The 18,295-nt window shown below is 41.8% G+C and overlaps 1 protein-coding gene across 1 annotated transcript; it reads left to right on the top strand.

Annotated features, from left to right (window-relative positions):
- The first annotated feature begins 209 nt into the window (after positions 1-209).
- Positions 210-17,909, top strand: LOC144528095 (protocadherin alpha-C2-like). The gene is made up of 4 exons (XM_078266536.1): positions 210-2,980; positions 5,525-5,583; positions 10,375-10,460; positions 17,233-17,909. Exons 1-4 carry the CDS (start codon positions 437-439, stop codon positions 17,550-17,552), a joined length of 3,009 nt encoding a protein of 1,002 aa, XP_078122662.1. The 5' UTR covers positions 210-436; the 3' UTR covers positions 17,553-17,909.
- The last annotated feature ends 386 nt before the right edge of the window (positions 17,910-18,295 follow it).

The following is an 18,295-nucleotide window of genomic DNA, read 5'->3' on the forward strand; positions in this document are numbered from 1 at the left end:
TATGACATCCCCCCTTTATTTCAGCACTTAACTAAAAACACTAGAGGGGCCTCTCCAGTTTTGGGCTTCCCTCTAGTAGAGCTAACTGAGAACAATTGGTACTTTTAATAATTTTATTTTGATAGAAACAGACATCTTTTCCGGTTATATTGGGGCGAATTTCGACAGTCTTGACGGATCTCACAGCTCCAGCGGCAGGGAAACACACCCGTCAGCAGCGCGCATTGGAGACAAAAAAGCGTATCACGGACAAAGGAAATATGGGTGCGCTGGAGAGGATTCACCTCAGCCGGGTAGCACAATGGATGAGCCGCTTGTGTTTCATTCACCGGGAGACCAATTAGCCCACCTTAATGAGGTGCTGGGATGCAAGATATTGCAAGCTAAAAAGGCGGAAGGCTGCGTTTAATCCGTCTGCGGATCCTATGAGCTTGCAATGGCTGTGGCGGGGATATACAACTGGATAGGGAATAATGTGCCTTTTTATTTAGTGATATTTTCCTTATTTTGTGGCCTTTCCTTTGGACAATTGCGATATTCTATTACGGAAGAATTAGAAAATGGGGCACTGGTCGGTGATCTGGCGCATGACTTGGGGCTGGATATTCGAAAGCTCGCCACCCGAAAAATCAAGGTAACCTCCAACAGTGGCAAACGCTATGTGATTGTCAACCCCCAAAATGGGAAATTACTTGTCAATGAAAGGATCGACAGGGAGGCACTGTGTGATTTATCCAACACCTGCCTCATTAATCTGGAGGTGCTGGTCGAAAACCCCACTGAGGTGCACCATGTCGAGGTGGAGATTGTGGATGCAAATGATAATGCGCCGCAGTTCCTCACAGAAGAGTATCAACTGGAAATCACAGAATCTGCTTTACCAGGGTCTCGTTACCCAATTGAAAACGCTCAAGACCCAGACATTGGGTCCAATTCAGTTCGTATGTATCAGCTTAGCACAAACGACCATTTCGCGCTGGTATCTAACAAGCCCTCGCTAAATACAAAGCACATCGAGCTTGTGCTCAAAAAGCCAGTTGATCGCGAACAGACGCCTTACCACCAATTAATTCTAAGTGCTGTGGATGGTGGGACGCCAGAGAAAACAGGCACGGCCAAAATCAATGTCCGGGTCCTGGACTCAAACGACAATGTCCCCACGTTCGACAGCTCAGTGTACAAGGTGAAACTGTTAGAGAATTCGCCCAAAGACACCCTGGTAATTAAACTGAATGCAACTGATCTGGATGAGGGCACAAATGGAGAGGTTTATTACTCTTTCAGCAGCTACACGCCTGAGAGAGTGAGGCAGATGTTCAGCATGAACACTAACACGGGAGAAATAAGAGTGAGGAGCAACGTTGACTATGAGGAGACCAACTCCTATGAGATGTACATCCAGGCGATGGACAAAGGCCCTGGGGCCGTCGCAGCACACTGCAAAGTAGTGGTAGAGGTGGTGGATGTCAATGACAATGTCCCTCAGATAGTGTTGTCATCTCTGTCTAGCCCCGTGAGGGAGGATGCCCGTGCAGACACAGTCGTGGCCCTCATTAGTGTTACTGATCGAGACTCTGGTGCTAACAAGCAGGTGAGTTTAGAGATCCCAGCAGGCCTTCCATTCAAGATCAAGTCATTCAGAAATTACTACACTCTGGTTACCTCAGCCTTCTTAGACCGCGAGACCACCGATGCCTACAATGTCACTCTGAGTGCCACAGATGGAGGACACCCTCCCCTTTCCTCCCAGAAGACCATACAGGTGGATGTGGCTGATGTTAATGACAACCCACCACGATTTGAACAGACTTCATATACTGTCTATGTGGCTGAGAACAATGCCCCTGGGGCCTCTTTGTGTACTGTGAAAGCTCAAGACGCAGACATCAAAGAGAACGCACGCATCACCTACACAGTGCTCAATGACAACAACCATGGCATCCCTGTCACCTCGTATGTATCTGTGAAGGCCGATACAGGAGAGGCTTATGCCCTGCGAGCCTTTGACTATGAGTCACTGAGAGAGTTTCACTTCCAGGTCAAAGCCCAAGATGGGGGCATTCCTCCACTCAGCCGTGTCGCCACTGTCTACATCTACATAATGGATCAGAATGACCATGCACCACTGATAGTCAAACCTCCCGGCAATGGCACGCGCTCCTTAGAAACGGTACAAAAGAACGCAGAGCCTGGTGCCATGGTGACCAAAGTGGTGGCATACGATGCAGACGCTGGTCCAAATGCCTGGCTGGTGTATGTGCTGGAGACGGCCACTGACCTGGACTTGTTCAAGGTGCACGAACACACCGGTGAGATCAGGACCACTCGGAGGATCCTGGAGGACAACTCCACCTCCTTTGCTCTAACCGTTGTCGTGAAGGACCACGGGCAGCCTGCGCTTTCCTCCACCGCCACCATCAACGTGGCTGTCATGGAGGTGCCACCCAAAGTGGCTCCTGACCCCAAGAGGATCATCCGACCTCATAGCACACTGCTTTTCTCCAACGTGACCCTCTACTTGATCGTTGCTTTGAGTGCCACCACCTTTGTTTTCCTAGTCACTGTGGTGGTGCTGGCCATCGTCCGCTGCCATGCCTACTGCACCCAGCCTGGGTCCTGCTCCCCTTGCTGTGTGTCACAGAAGCCCCCTCCAGATGGTGGGAGCAGCAGTGTAAGTGCAGGTGGGGGAGGCGGTGGTGGAGGACCCGGGGCACAGCCTAATAACAACGTGGTGCTTCGGAGAGACCTTAAAGTGGAGCCTCACTACATCGAAGTGCGTGGGAATGGCTCCCTCACAAAGACTTACTGCTACAAGACCTGCCTGACAGCCACTTCTGGCAGTGACACTTTCATGTTCTACAACACAGGACGTCCAATCAGTGGCACCTGGGGCAGCGGTGCCGACCGCTTCTTCACGAGTGGAAGTGGATTTGTACGCAGACTGAGTATGCCTGATGCCTCAATGCAACTCTGCCCAGAGGTGTGTCATTCATTTTTTATGTTTACCTTTGTCCGCATAACGTGGTCATGAATGTTTGAATATTAGTGGTTTTAATGAAATTTTATTTAGCTCCAAACAATCTAAGACCCTTTTAAGTACATACTCAACATTACTTTTTATTACGGTTATTGCAACAGCATGCATTGTCTCAATTTTTGTCGGTATTGTATTGCAGCAGGGGGATGATATTCCTATATGTCAAGTTTGATCCCCTCCTGCAATGAATTCAATCCTTGCCAGCATCATTCTCTTTGTTCAGTTCCTACTTGTACTGTGCTGTCGCTTAGCTCAGCCCAGCCCAGCTCAGCGCTCACACTGCATTAGTGTCAGGCCTGATGCTTTTTCAGGGTCCTGTGTTATTTCTGATGATTCAGAGATTTGTGTTTCAGTTTGACATTGTCATCACATCTACACTAAGAACAGGTCATGCAGTCTTCACTACTGGCTCATTCTCTGTGCAAATGGGTTTGACTTGTGTGCGTGGGTGGCTGTGTGTGTGTGTGTGTGTGTGTGTGTGTGTGTGTGTGTATGTGAGTAAAACTGTTACACAGAAGCAGTTAGGGTTAGTTGACTTGAAAAAAAAGGACTGGCAGGACTAGTTGTTGTTGCCTCTGTCTATGTAAAAGATATGCATTTACCTCCTGCAATTTTAGTTTCATGGTCTTAAAGGCTGCGTTACAATTCAATGATACAATTCTCTGAGCCACAACTATTCTAGATGAGTGAAACATTGAATTCCTTTTCCTACCACTGTATCAACAATCCTGATTCACATGAAATATTGCAAAAACACATCTAAAATACTAGTAATATAGAGGTAACATTTAAAAAATCCTGCATACCTGCTTTCCTAGCCATATATGCACCATTTGTGTGGCCCTTAAATGTTGAAATGTTCATGACTATTTAAAGAGTCCAGTCTTGACTCTTGTAGAGATTTGTGTGTAAATAAAGTCTACTCTAATGTTGAGAGACGTGTTAGCGAGATTGGTGTTTCAAATATTGGAATATATAATTGCTAATGTCCTTTTGAGGCAAATGCTCTTATAAGTTATCTCTGAATGCATTATATGTATGATCAGGTGCCAGCCACTGGTACATTAGTTATAAGAAAGTCTCTTATCAAGACAAGTGTAGCAGTGTAAATTAAATTAACCTCCAGCCTCTGTTCCCCAGCCCTGCAAATTAGATTTACTCAAAGAGGCTGGGTCTCGCAGTAGAAAATACTCCCCTCTGAATTGAACTGAGGAACATAATGTGCCATCTTTATCTGGGACACTTGCTACTGCCTGAGCACGTTTGTGTCTTTTAACAAATTTTTCAGCGTTCTTGAAGTCCAAGGTTACAACACACATAGTGTTGACAGATTTTAGCATTAGTCTTACACAAATGTCATTATGATGTTACACACTCATTTCATACAGTGCATGTGCACAGTACCTACTCATGAGTAAAGTAATGAGTAAGCATAATCAGGCATAATTTACGGCCATGAAAGATGACTTTTCCCCCTATGAAATTCATATGGTTCTTTGAATATAAAGGCAAATTCATCAACAACATTTAGCTATCACCAAAGGAAAATGAATGAGAGTCCTGGCAGTCTTAACATGGTGACTCCAAAAGTCCAAACACTAATTTGACACTATTAAAACTAATGTAGGGAGATTTTAAATACATGTAAATATTTAGCAAAGAAAGTCTTTGTCCAGGCAGTGTATTCTAATGTCACCAATATTTCCTAATTTTCTGTGTTTTAAGAAACATCTAAATATATTGTTCATACATTTTTTTAGCGCATACATATACTACCAATAAAATGTGTCTATAGTTGCTCCAGTTTAATAATAGCAAAGTTATGGAGATATACATTCATCTGAATCAAGTAAATCTCCAAAGCAAGAAAGATAGAAGAAAATGGAATTACTTAATACAAGGCAGACCATAGAGTAAAAAATATTATTGATTTGACCTACACATTTGCGATACCACTTGTATAGGATTGCCTTTCACACTGGGCTAACACAGACCAGATGTATAGGATGTGGGTGCCCTGGCGAGGATGGCTCTTGCTTATTGGTTTTTAAAGGCAATAATTTACCAGAGGACTGCTGGGAGTTCCAAGCACTCAGCCCAGGTTCATTAGGTGCAGACAGATACTCCTGTTTGTGTGGTGTGTGTGTGTGTGTGTGTGTGTGTGTGTGTGTGTGTGTGTGTGTGTGTGTGTGTGTGTGTGTGTGTGTGTGTGTGTGTGTGTGTGTGTGTGTGTGTGTGTGTGTGTGTGTGTGTGTGTGTTTGCAATGGGGAACACAACTGCAGTGTTCCTATCACGTCCAGAGCTAAGATGTGTATCATGATTAATTGATGAGACCATGACCCAGCCTGGCTCTGCGCTGTATGAAATTAAACGAAACTCCTCTCTCTTCCCTCCTGTGTCTCTCTTTCTCTCTCTTCTCTTTTTTGCCCTCTTCTCTCTCTCTCTTTCTTTCTTTCTCTCTCTCTCTCTACCTCTTGCTCGCTCAGCCGAAAGCCCCTAATGCTGACTGGCGATATTCTGCATCTTTGAGGGCAGGGATGCAAAGGTAAGCACTTTTCATCTTTAACGCTTTTGTAACTTTTAATCACCTACAAAAACTTACACCTATTCATGCTACTCACTCTGGTCTACACACACAGTCTGGTACCACAACAGTGTCCTATCATAGTGCTCTTTGCCACAGCTGCAATGTATGGTATCTCTAAATACAATATTTATTGACACATCAGATTTCGGCCGAATTTCATCACAAGACACTGCAATACAATACTGAAGATCAGTTATCTGCCATGAAATGACCGCTAGTGGCCCCTCATTGTCAGTTTGAACCTCAACCTTGTCCTCTTCCTTTGGGAAAAGCCATCTGTAGCTCCCATCAGTGAATGCATAGCACTCCTCCTCTGCAGTGTAATACTATATAGGTCATCTACATTCTGTGTGTCGCTTCCCCCAGTCTTTAAGCAGGAAGCATGAAGGACAAATAAGCTGACTATGACCTTTCTCACATTATCAGATGCACACATGCATCAGTGTCTGCATGTACAACTGCCCCAGACGTGTGCCTTTCAGTGCAGATTTTTATATTGCTGTCCAGTGCAGATTTTTATATTGCTGTCCAGAGATGAAGGGAGAAGTTGTGAACACAGACAGCAGAGGACATTTTGGACTCTAGTTTAAATGTTTAAATAGTGAGTTCAGTGGCATGCACTCAGTTTTTCTAATAATGGCTGCATACGCCTCAATGCTTGACCAAATCCCAATTAAAGATTGATCTAAAGATTGTATTCTCATTAGGTACCTACTGCAAAATCAGAGAATACTGAAATCAAGAGGATATCAATATATCAATATTTTTTTTTATCTACATCTGTCACTTAATTTTTGTAATGATCAGGGGTCTCATTTATAACAATATATCAAAACAGGGCTGAAAATGTGCGTACGCCACTTCCCACGCAAAGGTTGTGATTTATAAGAAAACAAACTTGACAGGAGAATGTGTGGTCCTCCACGCAAACTCTGACACATGCGTACGCACATTTTGGAGACAATGGGAATTGGCGACGCAGATGGTGAGGTGGTGAACTGAAGTCAGACTGCAGAAAGTAAATGTGGGAATAACGTTAATATGTTCAAGTATTGATACCTCACACACATTTTTTCACTCCATATAATCCACGTTATCATGAAGATTAAATCCAGCAGTGTTATTTGCCCTTGTACTGAGTGATAATTTTTCCATAAACAACTTGCAAAATCCAACTCAAATCTTAAATAAAAATTTGTTCTAAATATTTAATCAGTGCTGTCTCACCGTCACATTGTCCGCAATGGACTGCAGGAGGAGGGGATGGCCTGACTGCATGGAATACAGGATAGCATTAAATACCCTAGCATTAGATAACTGCAGAACACAGTGTAAATAACTAAATATCTGTCTTTAAAACTGTGCATATATCATCAAATGTCAAAGTCTGAAAATACAGCCGTCAAGCTCTCGCGCAATCGTTAAACTCTATGTCCTCGTTATTGGTCCGAACACGAATATTGTTCGTGACAAAACCTGCATGAAGAAAAGTGTGTTTGCCTATTAGACTTTCATCTTCAAATTGTATCTCAGGATGGGGGGGTACCACTACTCGATGCTGTGATTTTGGCAAGGTGTTAACAATCACAAGTTGTTGTAAACACTGTAAATACTGTGGTGACCCCCGTGCGTAATGCTGCATGATGGCACTGCTGGCCCTGCAGGAGGACTACGGCAATGGAAGAAACAGGAGAGAGAGAGATTTCAGGGACCATGACGATGACTGGCTAATATGCTGATTTAAATTCCCTAAAGCTGTGCTCTTGGATCTCTGTACTGTATTGGGTCCAGTAGCGAGGGCAAAGCGCTGGAACCGTGCCATCCCGGTCCAAACACAGGTCCCACTCTGGGGGCCACCGGCTGTTTCCAGAGGGAAATGGCAGACAGCTAAGTGTTTAATATAAATATTATATATAATCTTCAACTTTATCACTAAGGCTTGTTTGGATATAATATAGTTCTGTTAAATCTTATTATATAGGTCTGGTATATCAAAGCTGTCCCCAAGTGCCATAATACCTGCCATTTTGGACGGTATTTTTAATATAGGTAGTCAGGTTTCCCTACACTGTGCGAGAACAGGCCAAAATTATAATTCAATTTGCAGCAATTCCCGAGCGCCTGAGAAGTTTTTTGCTTTTTCCCCGCCAGTCGTCATGATTCGGCGTAACGAAAGAACAACTGCCAGGGTCATTGACACACTGATCAGCATTCATGAGGTGCTTTGCATTGACTATTTATGGTTAAAAATGGGCGTGTACAGGGCGGGATAAGAGGCTGATTCACGTACGCACACTTGTGGGTAATCTGTGATTTATAAAGGGAACATTACTTACAGATGTGCGTACGCACGGTTTTATAAATCTGAATTATTTTGGCGTACACCATTTTTGGCTTTTGGGGGCATACGTACGTACTTTTAGTAAAGATCCTACGCGTAAATGAGACCACAAAAGTTGTATTAAAATATGTAATGAAGTGTTTTGCTAATTTGATATGAGGACAGCTGGAATGTTAAGGACTAATGAGTTTTACTTCCACATGTGTATAATTTGTAATGCATTTTCATAATTTCATGCCAGCAGTGCTTACTGTTCAGTTGTGCAGTCTTCTGCTCTGTCTAAGTTTGATTTAATTGGATATTAGTGTTAATTTCTATGGCGTGGAAGGTATCATAATGTGCATCATGTCATCAAGTCACTGCAACATGACATGGATTAACATAAATCATCATTGCAATTTGCCGCTGCCGTCTCTAAAATGGCAGTGCCTGTAACACGCATAGACACAGAGAGGCTCATATTAACACTTAACCCCAACACACGCATGCTGTAATGTATCACACAGCGTGTAGCACCAACATTACTGACCCACATTCTTACTGTAGTGTAGTCAGTCAGTGAAGAAAACACCAGCACCTTTGCTTATGGCAAAGCTTGAAACCCACACTGCTCAGAATGTACACGGCCATGTTATATTAATAACAAATCCCTATTCAACATAACACACACTGTAAGTGTGTTGTTGTTTGAGATAGATGCTGGATGTGCTGCATTGCAGAGGCCCCAGTCAGGGTAGGTCCTCCTATACAGTGAGCTCTATAGTCATTATGAATGTATGGGGGGAAATATCTCAGCCTAGGGTTGAAGCTCCATGCATGCAAATGCCTTTCTATGTTTATTACAGCATTAGTTTCTAAATGTAAAGATACATTTTTAGGGATTCTGTGTTGTCATATTTATTTGTATGTTCTTCAGCCCCATTGGTACTTGTCAAGGCATTGTTAAGGTGTGCAGCAAAATTGTTGGAACACCATTGAACAATCTCCATGACCTGTATAAGGATCGTTAAAGAAAGCCAAGTCCATCTTGGCTGATCCGAGCCATCCACTGGGGTGTGAATTTTTTTTGCTACCAGCAGATACAATCTTCTGCTATGCAGAACGAATAGGTTCAAACGGTCATTTATTATTGCTGCCATCAGCATTGTGAATGACTTTCTTAAAATGTAACTCTTGTAATGATTTTGTTTTTTTTTTATGGTGTGCTTGTTATCTATGTAGCCTACTGCTGGCTGTAAACCAAATTGCCCTTGGATAATAAAGATTAGGGCTGGGTATCCTTCCAAAAATGTCAGATACCGGTACCGATACCAATACCGTGACTTTGATACCGGTCCCTAAACAAGGTTTTTATTTGTTGGAAAATAAAGATTAAGGAGTGACACAATACTCTAAACAACAGCAAGTCCTATGTTACTAAGGAGCTACAAAATTACTGAAACACAATGAAGATACTAAACTTACTGTAGCGAAACTTTCAAAAATGGCTTCTTCTCTATAGTCACCAGCAGTGCCATATACTTAGTAGGTGATTTGAATAGGGATGAGGGGGAATGACACCTCCATTGCTAGCCAAATGACCGAAATGCCCTTGTTAACCTGCCATCCACCCTGTCCATCCCCCAGTAGCAGAGAGAGTGCAGGGGCAGAGGGGTTGTTTAGCTAAATATGTTATTCTAGTATGTCTGACTCATTGATCCTTTATCTGACTGAGGTTTGTGCAACTCAGAATCTATGGCCCCGACCATAGCTCTGAAATATCAGTAGCTAACTGTATTGATAAATCCATGGCGCTGTCTGTGCTGCTGAAGTAGCAGACGGATTTGTAATTGTGACTTTTTCTGTCAGTCCTGCCCTTCGGTCAAATTCGTCTTGGATCTATAATATTCTCTAAACTATACCTTATGCAGTGGGTTACTTAAAAGAACTGGTCTTCTCATCGCTAGGATGCTCTTATTGGGCAATCCCTGTGTTAAAAATTAACAAATCGCCTACTGCATATACTGTATGTTAACTTTACAGTGATGTCAATACATCTCCACTGAGGCTGGGAGCTGTTAACATGGCAGTCAGGACGGTAACACCCTGTGGTAAGGATGCAGCGAAAAGGCAAATAAGGGTAGCAGCAATATGCTGAAAGATTATTATGGAATTTTTGCCCAACGACGCCAAAAAACAAAAACATCTACCCCAACTTTAAGTAAGCCATGAAATCAGGGGCCAGATTACACACAAGACCAGATTCATCAGACGAAAGCCACCACCTATCTGGTAATGAGCAGAACCTTAGGTTTCAAGCAGCAACATTTGAAGAACTGCATGAAGTCAATATGAATATTTTATATAATATAATCTATATTTGATCAAATGGTTCTCATTGAGTTTGCTGAATGTGTTCTGACTTTCAGTTCGGTCCACATGGAGGAGTCCTCTGTGATGCATGGAGCCCAGGGGATGCTGGTCCAGAACTGGCCCACTGTGTCCAGCGCTGCAGGTGAGTACAAGTCTGGCAGTCAGGACAGAGTGAAAAACCAGCAGAAGAGTGTCAGCTTCTTTGGGGCAATGGTGACAGAAAACTGATATACAAAACTGATCTTGCCTGTTTTACATCTACATTTGAACAAAAGAAAACTGAGCAAAATTTCATGAAAACTGAGCAAAATTTCATTAATCTTGCTTTAAAATCTATGTATCAAAAGTAGAGACTGTTTAAGAGCTGTAATGAAATGTCTTTATGTAATGTGTACATCTCCAAGCTATTTGCTGAAAGGAAGCAGGCACCTGGGATTTGAACCCCTGGTACCTGAGTTGCGTGTGCCAAAAACATAATGAGTGGGAAGCCAGCAAGGGTCCTTATCCTTGGCGCTGCACTTGTGACTTGGTTACTCCCTCCCAATGAAGCTAACTGCTGGCAGGTGAAGAATCAACACTGGCGTTCACAAATACAGTAGGCTGTGAAAGGTATTCGTATATACCGGATAAAAAACAAATAATTACATTATTAGGCATAACCTACCACAGCCCATGGCATAATTAAAACTAATATATTAGCTATTAAAGTAAGTGTTGTGGATTTTCTTAGGCCGATTTGTCGAATCAAGGAATCTTCAGGGAGACCGGATGGGGCAATAATAAGATCTTTATTCAATCAAAAGACCCTGAGTATTTTCTGCATTCATTCATTTTACACAGGCACATGCTTCTCATTGGACATCCCAGCAACTAACATCCCCATATAGGTCACACAAACTCCTCATGCTCTTCCAATGCTTTCTGCACTGTTTTACAACTTGCTTTACATTTTAAACAATTTGTCTGATTAACTGAGGAATAGTTAACTAAGTTAACTGGAATGGTTAACTGGTTCAACTTTTTGGGAAATACGCTTGTTTGTTTTATTGCCGAGGGTTAGATGAGAAGATTGATTCAACTCTCATGCCTGTATGCTAAAGATTAAGCTAGAGCCAGGAGACAGTAAGCTTAGCTTAGCATAAAGACTGGAAGTAGGGGAAAACAGCTAGCCTCAGCATGTTATATCTCATTTGTTTAATCTGTACCAAATCCAAAGTATATCCAAAATAGGAAGTTGCAGTCTAAAGGTTACGGTTTTACATTTTTGTTTTTTGTACGGATTAAAGAAACAAAATATACTGTTATTTAGTGAGCTTTAGAGGTGCTAGTAGGCCAATATTTGTTTGTTTTTACCATTGAACAGAGCCAGATTCCCCCTACTTTTGGTGTTTTGTTAAGCTAATCGTCTCATGGCTCTATACTGTATACTATACGTGCAGACATAAAAGTGGTATCATTCATCTTAACATCATTGCAACAAAGTGAATAAGAGCATTTCCCAAAATGTCAAACTATTCCTTTAATTGCCGATATCTAGGGCAATATTTACAGATGTGAGTCCCATAGGGCAAGCCACACGAGTGGCTTAACAATCACTCATTTTAGTTTAATTCAAGTATCACTTCTCCTCCACACCTAAATGCCCATTACAATTACACATTCAAATTCGTCCAAAGGATTAAATTATATGTAATACATTGAATTCATTTTTGTTTTTACTTTGGTTCAGACAACATGGTAAAACAGGGGATTTGACAGATTTTTGCTTTGAATATCTACATTATCTTAAATTCCAGTGTGATGTGCATACGGAGCTTAGCAGAGGTGCCAAAAGCCTGGGGCCCTTATGCAGAGCCACAGATAAGCAACTGCATCCTCCCATAAAAGCAGCTGGCTGCATGGAGATCCACATACTGAAAAAGGAAAATGTTTTTTTAATAAGAAATGAGTTGTCCTGGGTGGGAGTCAACATTAAAAATGTTAGCAACACAAGATAATTATAAGTAGAACTGGCCTCGAACATGACCTGTGCTTCACAGAAACACTGGCTCAGGGCTGATGTCTAACAGCTTTTGTCAGTTGACTTGAAAACTTTTGAAACTTTGACTTTCAAAACAGCATTTGGAACATTGTGATCTGTTCCCTCCTCCCTCCAGCCAAGCTGCCATGCATTGATTTTCTGTCTAGCTGCAGGAATTAGAACATAGGTAGAGACTTGAGGGTGAGGAGTCCCATCACAGTCAATCAATCGGCGAGTCAGTGACAGTATGTCTTGCTGTCTGTCAGCTTTTCCCTCGGTGGAAAAGAGAGCTGGGAAAGTGTTCGAGATACAAGCTGTACCGGTTCCCAGTATCTCTGTGCCAGTTTGCTACAGAGAAATGTGTATTTTAGAGCAGATGAAAAGCAGCCTCTTCGGTCATGTAAAGATTCAAATATTGTCTTTAAGCAGAGTGCACAGTGTACTGCAGACCTATCAGGGGTGCATTGTTGCATTAGGAAAATATTTGTTGGGAGTGGCTCAGTGCTAAGGCATAGACATGTACTGGATTGCAGGCTGATCCTCTTTACTATGCATCAAGAGGTGGAGTCATTTTTGTGACATATTTCCATGTCTGCAGTGAATTGTTATCATGATGAAGTTGTCTGATATGCTGTGATGTATCTAAATGCGGCACCCTCGAAACTGTGTTTATGTAAGTGACCCATGGCGCAGATGAGGAGACATGTGTCTAATGCCAGAGGGGGAGAGAAGCTATTATCAGTAATAAGAGAGTACCATGAAAAAAGAGAGATCCAGGAACATTAAAAGCAATTTCGGAGAGGAAGAGCAAAGGAGACGTACAGGGGGGTGGAGAGTGGGGGGGGGGAGGCGAGTGTGGGGGGATGGAAAAAGAGAAAGGTTAAGAGGATTGGCAGGTTCCTGCAGTAGTGTTGTTGCTAGGGAACGCCATGTGACCTGTTGCCTGGCAACACTGTCTAACTGAGAGATTGCTGCAGCAGCCGCACCCTCCATCAGCAGGGAGTGGGCGAAGGCAGTTTCCATGGCAACCGGTCATATCTCTGAATGGAAGATTTAGAGACAGAAAAAAAGGAGTAGGGACTCAGCAAGGGCAGGTATTAAAAAGAGAAAAAGGGCACGCAGTAATTTAAAATGAAATAATGTAGGAAAGAATGGTTTACTGCAGGTAGATGTGTCTCATGCAGAATACATATGATGTGCCACATATATTTACATATAAGCACTACACGACAGATTTCAGATCAGATTTGTGCATGTGCTACAAAGCACCGGAGGGTTTCATTTTAGATGGAACCGTATCTTGGGTTAGACAGGAAATAACATAGCCTATTTTAAATGTAGGACATCAGGTTACACAAAAGGAGGCTTCAAACACCCACATATCTACATCAGGTGGCATGGCAACCTCCTCACAAGGAACCGTCCTGACCTGCTAACCAGCAGTTACACAATAATCTGTTTTAGATGCGTGTTAGCTGTGAAATATAGGCTAATATGAAGACATGGCAGAGTTAGAAATAATTCTCCACGTTAGAGAAACAGTAGCACAGGGGAAGCAAAGCTCTTCATAGTTGTACCAACTCCTACAAGCTGTGAGGTGACCTGCTTGTTATGAATTACTATTCATTATTTTATCAGATTAATACCTGGGCCAGGATTCTAATTAACAGTGTTAAGGTTTTAGATTTGTCACAGCCAGTGCAGAGAGCCCTGGGAAGTCCCAAGACGCAGGGAAAATATTCACTTGATTAGACGCTGCACAGCCACTTGACATTTTAGCTCATTTGGTCATGCATAGGGACATGAACTGCTCTGGTCCCATCATGTGTACATAAGCCAAACACTGTACTGATCATGTACAATTTTGGCACTGCAGGAACACCGTAATTATAGTGCAGTATGCATCTTTACTACTAGTCCAGTTATCAGCACAGGTTTAATTATATCTTAGGTCTTTTTTTATTTATTATACAATAACCACTATAATTTAAGATAATGTGTCCACACACTTTGATCAAATGAAGATATCTCAATAATGACTGGACGAATTTCTTGAAAATTTCTAAATTCTTGTGAATTTGCTGCAGAGGATGAAGCCTAATGTTTCAGTGAACCCCTGACCTTTCCTCTGGCACCTGCATCAGGCTTTGTCGATTGGAATTTTACTGAGCACCTCCAAACTTCCCAGAGGATGAACCCTTTCCATTTTGTGCACTCATTGACCTTTCTTCTCCATAATGTAAGCTTTGCACACTAAATATTTTAAGATCTAACAGACATACTGTAGTGTCATGGAATTTGCTGAACACAAAGGCAAACACCTTTTGTATTTTAAAGGAAAAATCCAGTATATTTTAACCTGGCAAATTGTTAAAATATATTTTATAAAAAGCTAGCAAGTTGCCCCAGATGTTGATCCCTGTGCAGTTAGCCAGCACGGCTATCCCAGAGTGCTAATTCCTGTTTTTACATTTGGTTGGGCACAGAGACAATCGTTTCAAATTATTAATGTAAAAATCTGTTTATTTGGAAAGCTGTAGGAGGCTCTCGCAGCATTTCCCCGTCTATGTTTTGTTGTCCTTGTTAGCCTAAATCTCTACAATAGAGGTGCCAATATATAACAAGACCCTTGTTATTTTAAGTAATCTATCAATACAATACTGTCTAAATAAAGTATTCCCAAACTCTATATGACAGAGCATTACCTCACCTTCCTTTAAATAGCAGCATCAGGTAACAGGAAATGCAGGTGCATTTTGTACAGCAATGATATGCACTACATTACTGGCTAAAGAAACTCATCCACATTCTGCCTCACAGTATTTTGCACATCTCCTTTACCTCACCGGCAGTATTTTCAATTTATTTGAAGCATGCTTGTCCTCCTCCACATAAGAAGCAATCTTCCTTACCTAACCATTGACAGCCATTGAATGGGACTAATTTAAAATACCAGATCCTCTTCCTGGGTTTAATACCCAGATTAAATAGAAATAGAAAAACCATACCATCAAATGTCATAATCCTCAGAAACAGACTAGCATTACAGTATTACAGCACCAACTCCACTAATGGTAAGCTAACATGATAACATCTGACACTGACTAATCATTAAACAAACTAAATGACAATGGTCAATTAGCAGCATGTGGCTTGTTTGTATTCAAAACACGTTTAACATGAGACAAAATTATAATTAAAAAAACCTAAAACAAAGCTAAACTAAATCTGGATTTTCAGCAGTCAAGGCCTGAAATGGTTTATTTGTTACCCTGCTCCTTCACATGCTAATTATTTAATGTAATTTAAAAATGAATACTTCTATGTCACAATGGTACACTGCTGCTTTATTTCTAAAAGCCACAACATCTGACCTCTCCTGCTATATTTTAAACATCAATGATTGACCGAGTTATTACATGATCAATTTTCAGTGAGTCATGGTTCAAAAATATATTATGGCACTTTGTGAAAGGCTGTGTATGCTCTTTGCAGGAGTGGTTAAACAGAGCAAATAATACAAAGCTAAATATTGAGCAGTGTGGTACTGTCCATTACATCCGCTCTTATTATAGTCTACACATATAATGTATTCTCATGCTCGATGAGCTCATTTGTAAGGACTCAGTGGTACACTGTGCGTTTTTTTAAATGATGTACTTTGCAATGGGATATAGGTTTAAAACCATTTCAGTGCTCCAGCAATGTCATAAATAGCCTACAAAGAACAATCAAACAGAATCTTTTTGCAAGGCCCTGTGTTTGATCTAAATAAATTTCAGATTGAAAGTAGGTCAGTGCAGAGGGAACTGGTGTGAGCCTGAGAGCACCATGTCTGCATCTCTCTCTCTCTCTCTCTCTCTCTCTCTCTCTCTCTCTCTCTCTCTCTCTCTCTCTCTCTCTATTCTGGCATCTTTAACCTTTTGACCCTAATAGCTATGTCTTATTTTCACTTTATTTTAGACATTTTTGTCAGTATCTTTTTTCCATCTTGCTCTATTGGTTCATTTCTCTGTCTGTCACACCCATGCTTGAGCACAAAAAGGTTGAATCCCTGTCGCTGGACTCCTATGAGAGTAGGATTAAACTGCTGCCATCATTCAAATACAAATCACACTGCCAAGTTAAACATCCATGTTGTTTAAAGGTTAGCCCCCTCCAGTGTTCCCTCCTTTTGTCTCAGCTGAATTGCTGTCCTGAAAATATCCACTCCCTGTAGCTATCGCTCCATTGTCAGGCTATTTCTCTGCACGCTTTTGCTTGATTTCGATTAGTCCTCATGTCAGATTTTATGAACATCTCAAGGACCAAATGATAAAGTCTCAGTAAGGACCAATGCATGACAAGCAGGACAGGTATTGAAAAAAATATTCTCAACGAATAAGCTAATTGCAAAGGGGGATTTAACTCTGAAGTCCAGAATGGACTGCCCTGCTTCTGTAACTTGCTGTAACAAAATATATTATGTGTAAAGAGCTACTGTGGAATTAACTGTGGACACTTAAAGTTCAACATTTTGAGAAATACTTATTTTCTTTCCTGCTGAACGTTTGATGAGAAGATTGATACCACTTTCATATCTGTTTGGTAAATATGTAGCTGGAGCCTGCAGCTGGTTAGCTTAGCTTAGCACAAAGACTGGAAACAGGATACAATAGCTAGCCGAGCTCTGTACAAAGTAACAAAATCTGCCGACCAGCACCTAAAACTCAAAAAAATAACATGCTATATCTCATTTGTTTATTTGTACAAACATTGATTTCCTCATCAAACTCTCAGCAAGAAAGCGATACCTTCCAAGATGATAATGCAGCAATGTGGCTACATTGATGATTGAATAAAGGTAATGAGTAGTCAGATTTGACATGATTTCTTTTTCGTCACACCTGTGTAGATGGAGATGGTGGTGAACTCTCACCCCCAGTGGGCGCTGGAGTCGACAGCAACAGCTGGCACTTCAGATATGGCGCCGCCGGACAGGGCTACTGCCCTCCTCAGCCCCTGAAGCCCGGCGAGATACCTCCTGAAGCCTTCATCATCCCCGGATCCCCCGCCATCATTTCTATTCGCCATGACGCCGGCCCTGTGGATGACAAAGGGGACTTCATAAGCTTTGGCAAAAAGGAGGAGGCCAAGAAGAAGAAAAAGAAGAAGGACAAGAAGGACAAGAAGGACAAGAAGGATAAAGGAAAGGATGACGGGGGGGATGATTAGAGGAGAAGGGCTGACTTGAAAACAGAGCAACCAACAAAGTAACGTCCTAATTACAGAGCCAGAAAAAGAAAAAAGCCAATTGCATATTGTAGAACAGAGGGAGCCTCCTTGCACCATATTTGCATAGACATTGTACAGTGGCCAAACCCTCATTAGACAAAGCCTGGCTCCCCACCCCATGTGAACTTGCTAAATAAATTTTCCTCTCTTTCTTGGCTAATTTGGCCTGTAACTTTGGCCTATAAAAAGGCTAAGGTTTATGGTAAACAAATGTTCTTAGTAGACAGACTTCATCTAAAGGTTGGACCAAATTCAAAACAGAATGGATTTTATTGGATTAGATTAGCTTTTTTGTGATTTGCTGCCCCCCCCCCCCCACCCCCACCAGTTTGTATAATAAAAACAAAAACACCTGAAAAGGTGTACTATTTGTATCTGACCATTGTCAGCTGAGGCTGCCTGTGTTGGCATCCCTGCCTTTATGCAGCCCGCTTCCTACTTTGCTCACCTACAGTAGTTGGAGGTGAAGTGAAAGCTAAACTAAAAAAAAGGAAACAAATCAGAGGCTTTTGTCTTCAGTATTACAGAGGCCTTGTAGAAATTCAGAAAAATGTGGTCTTTTGTAAAAAACAAAAAACTGAAAAAGTAACAACATACAGTATATGTACCATGAGATTAGCACCGCTGAGACAAGCAGGACCTCACTTGAATAAAGAGCTCTGTTTCAGTGTAGCATAGCACAT

Source organism: Sander vitreus, chromosome 13, assembly GCF_031162955.1.
Source record: "Sander vitreus isolate 19-12246 chromosome 13, sanVit1, whole genome shotgun sequence".
Lineage (NCBI taxonomy): Eukaryota > Metazoa > Chordata > Actinopteri > Perciformes > Percidae > Sander > Sander vitreus.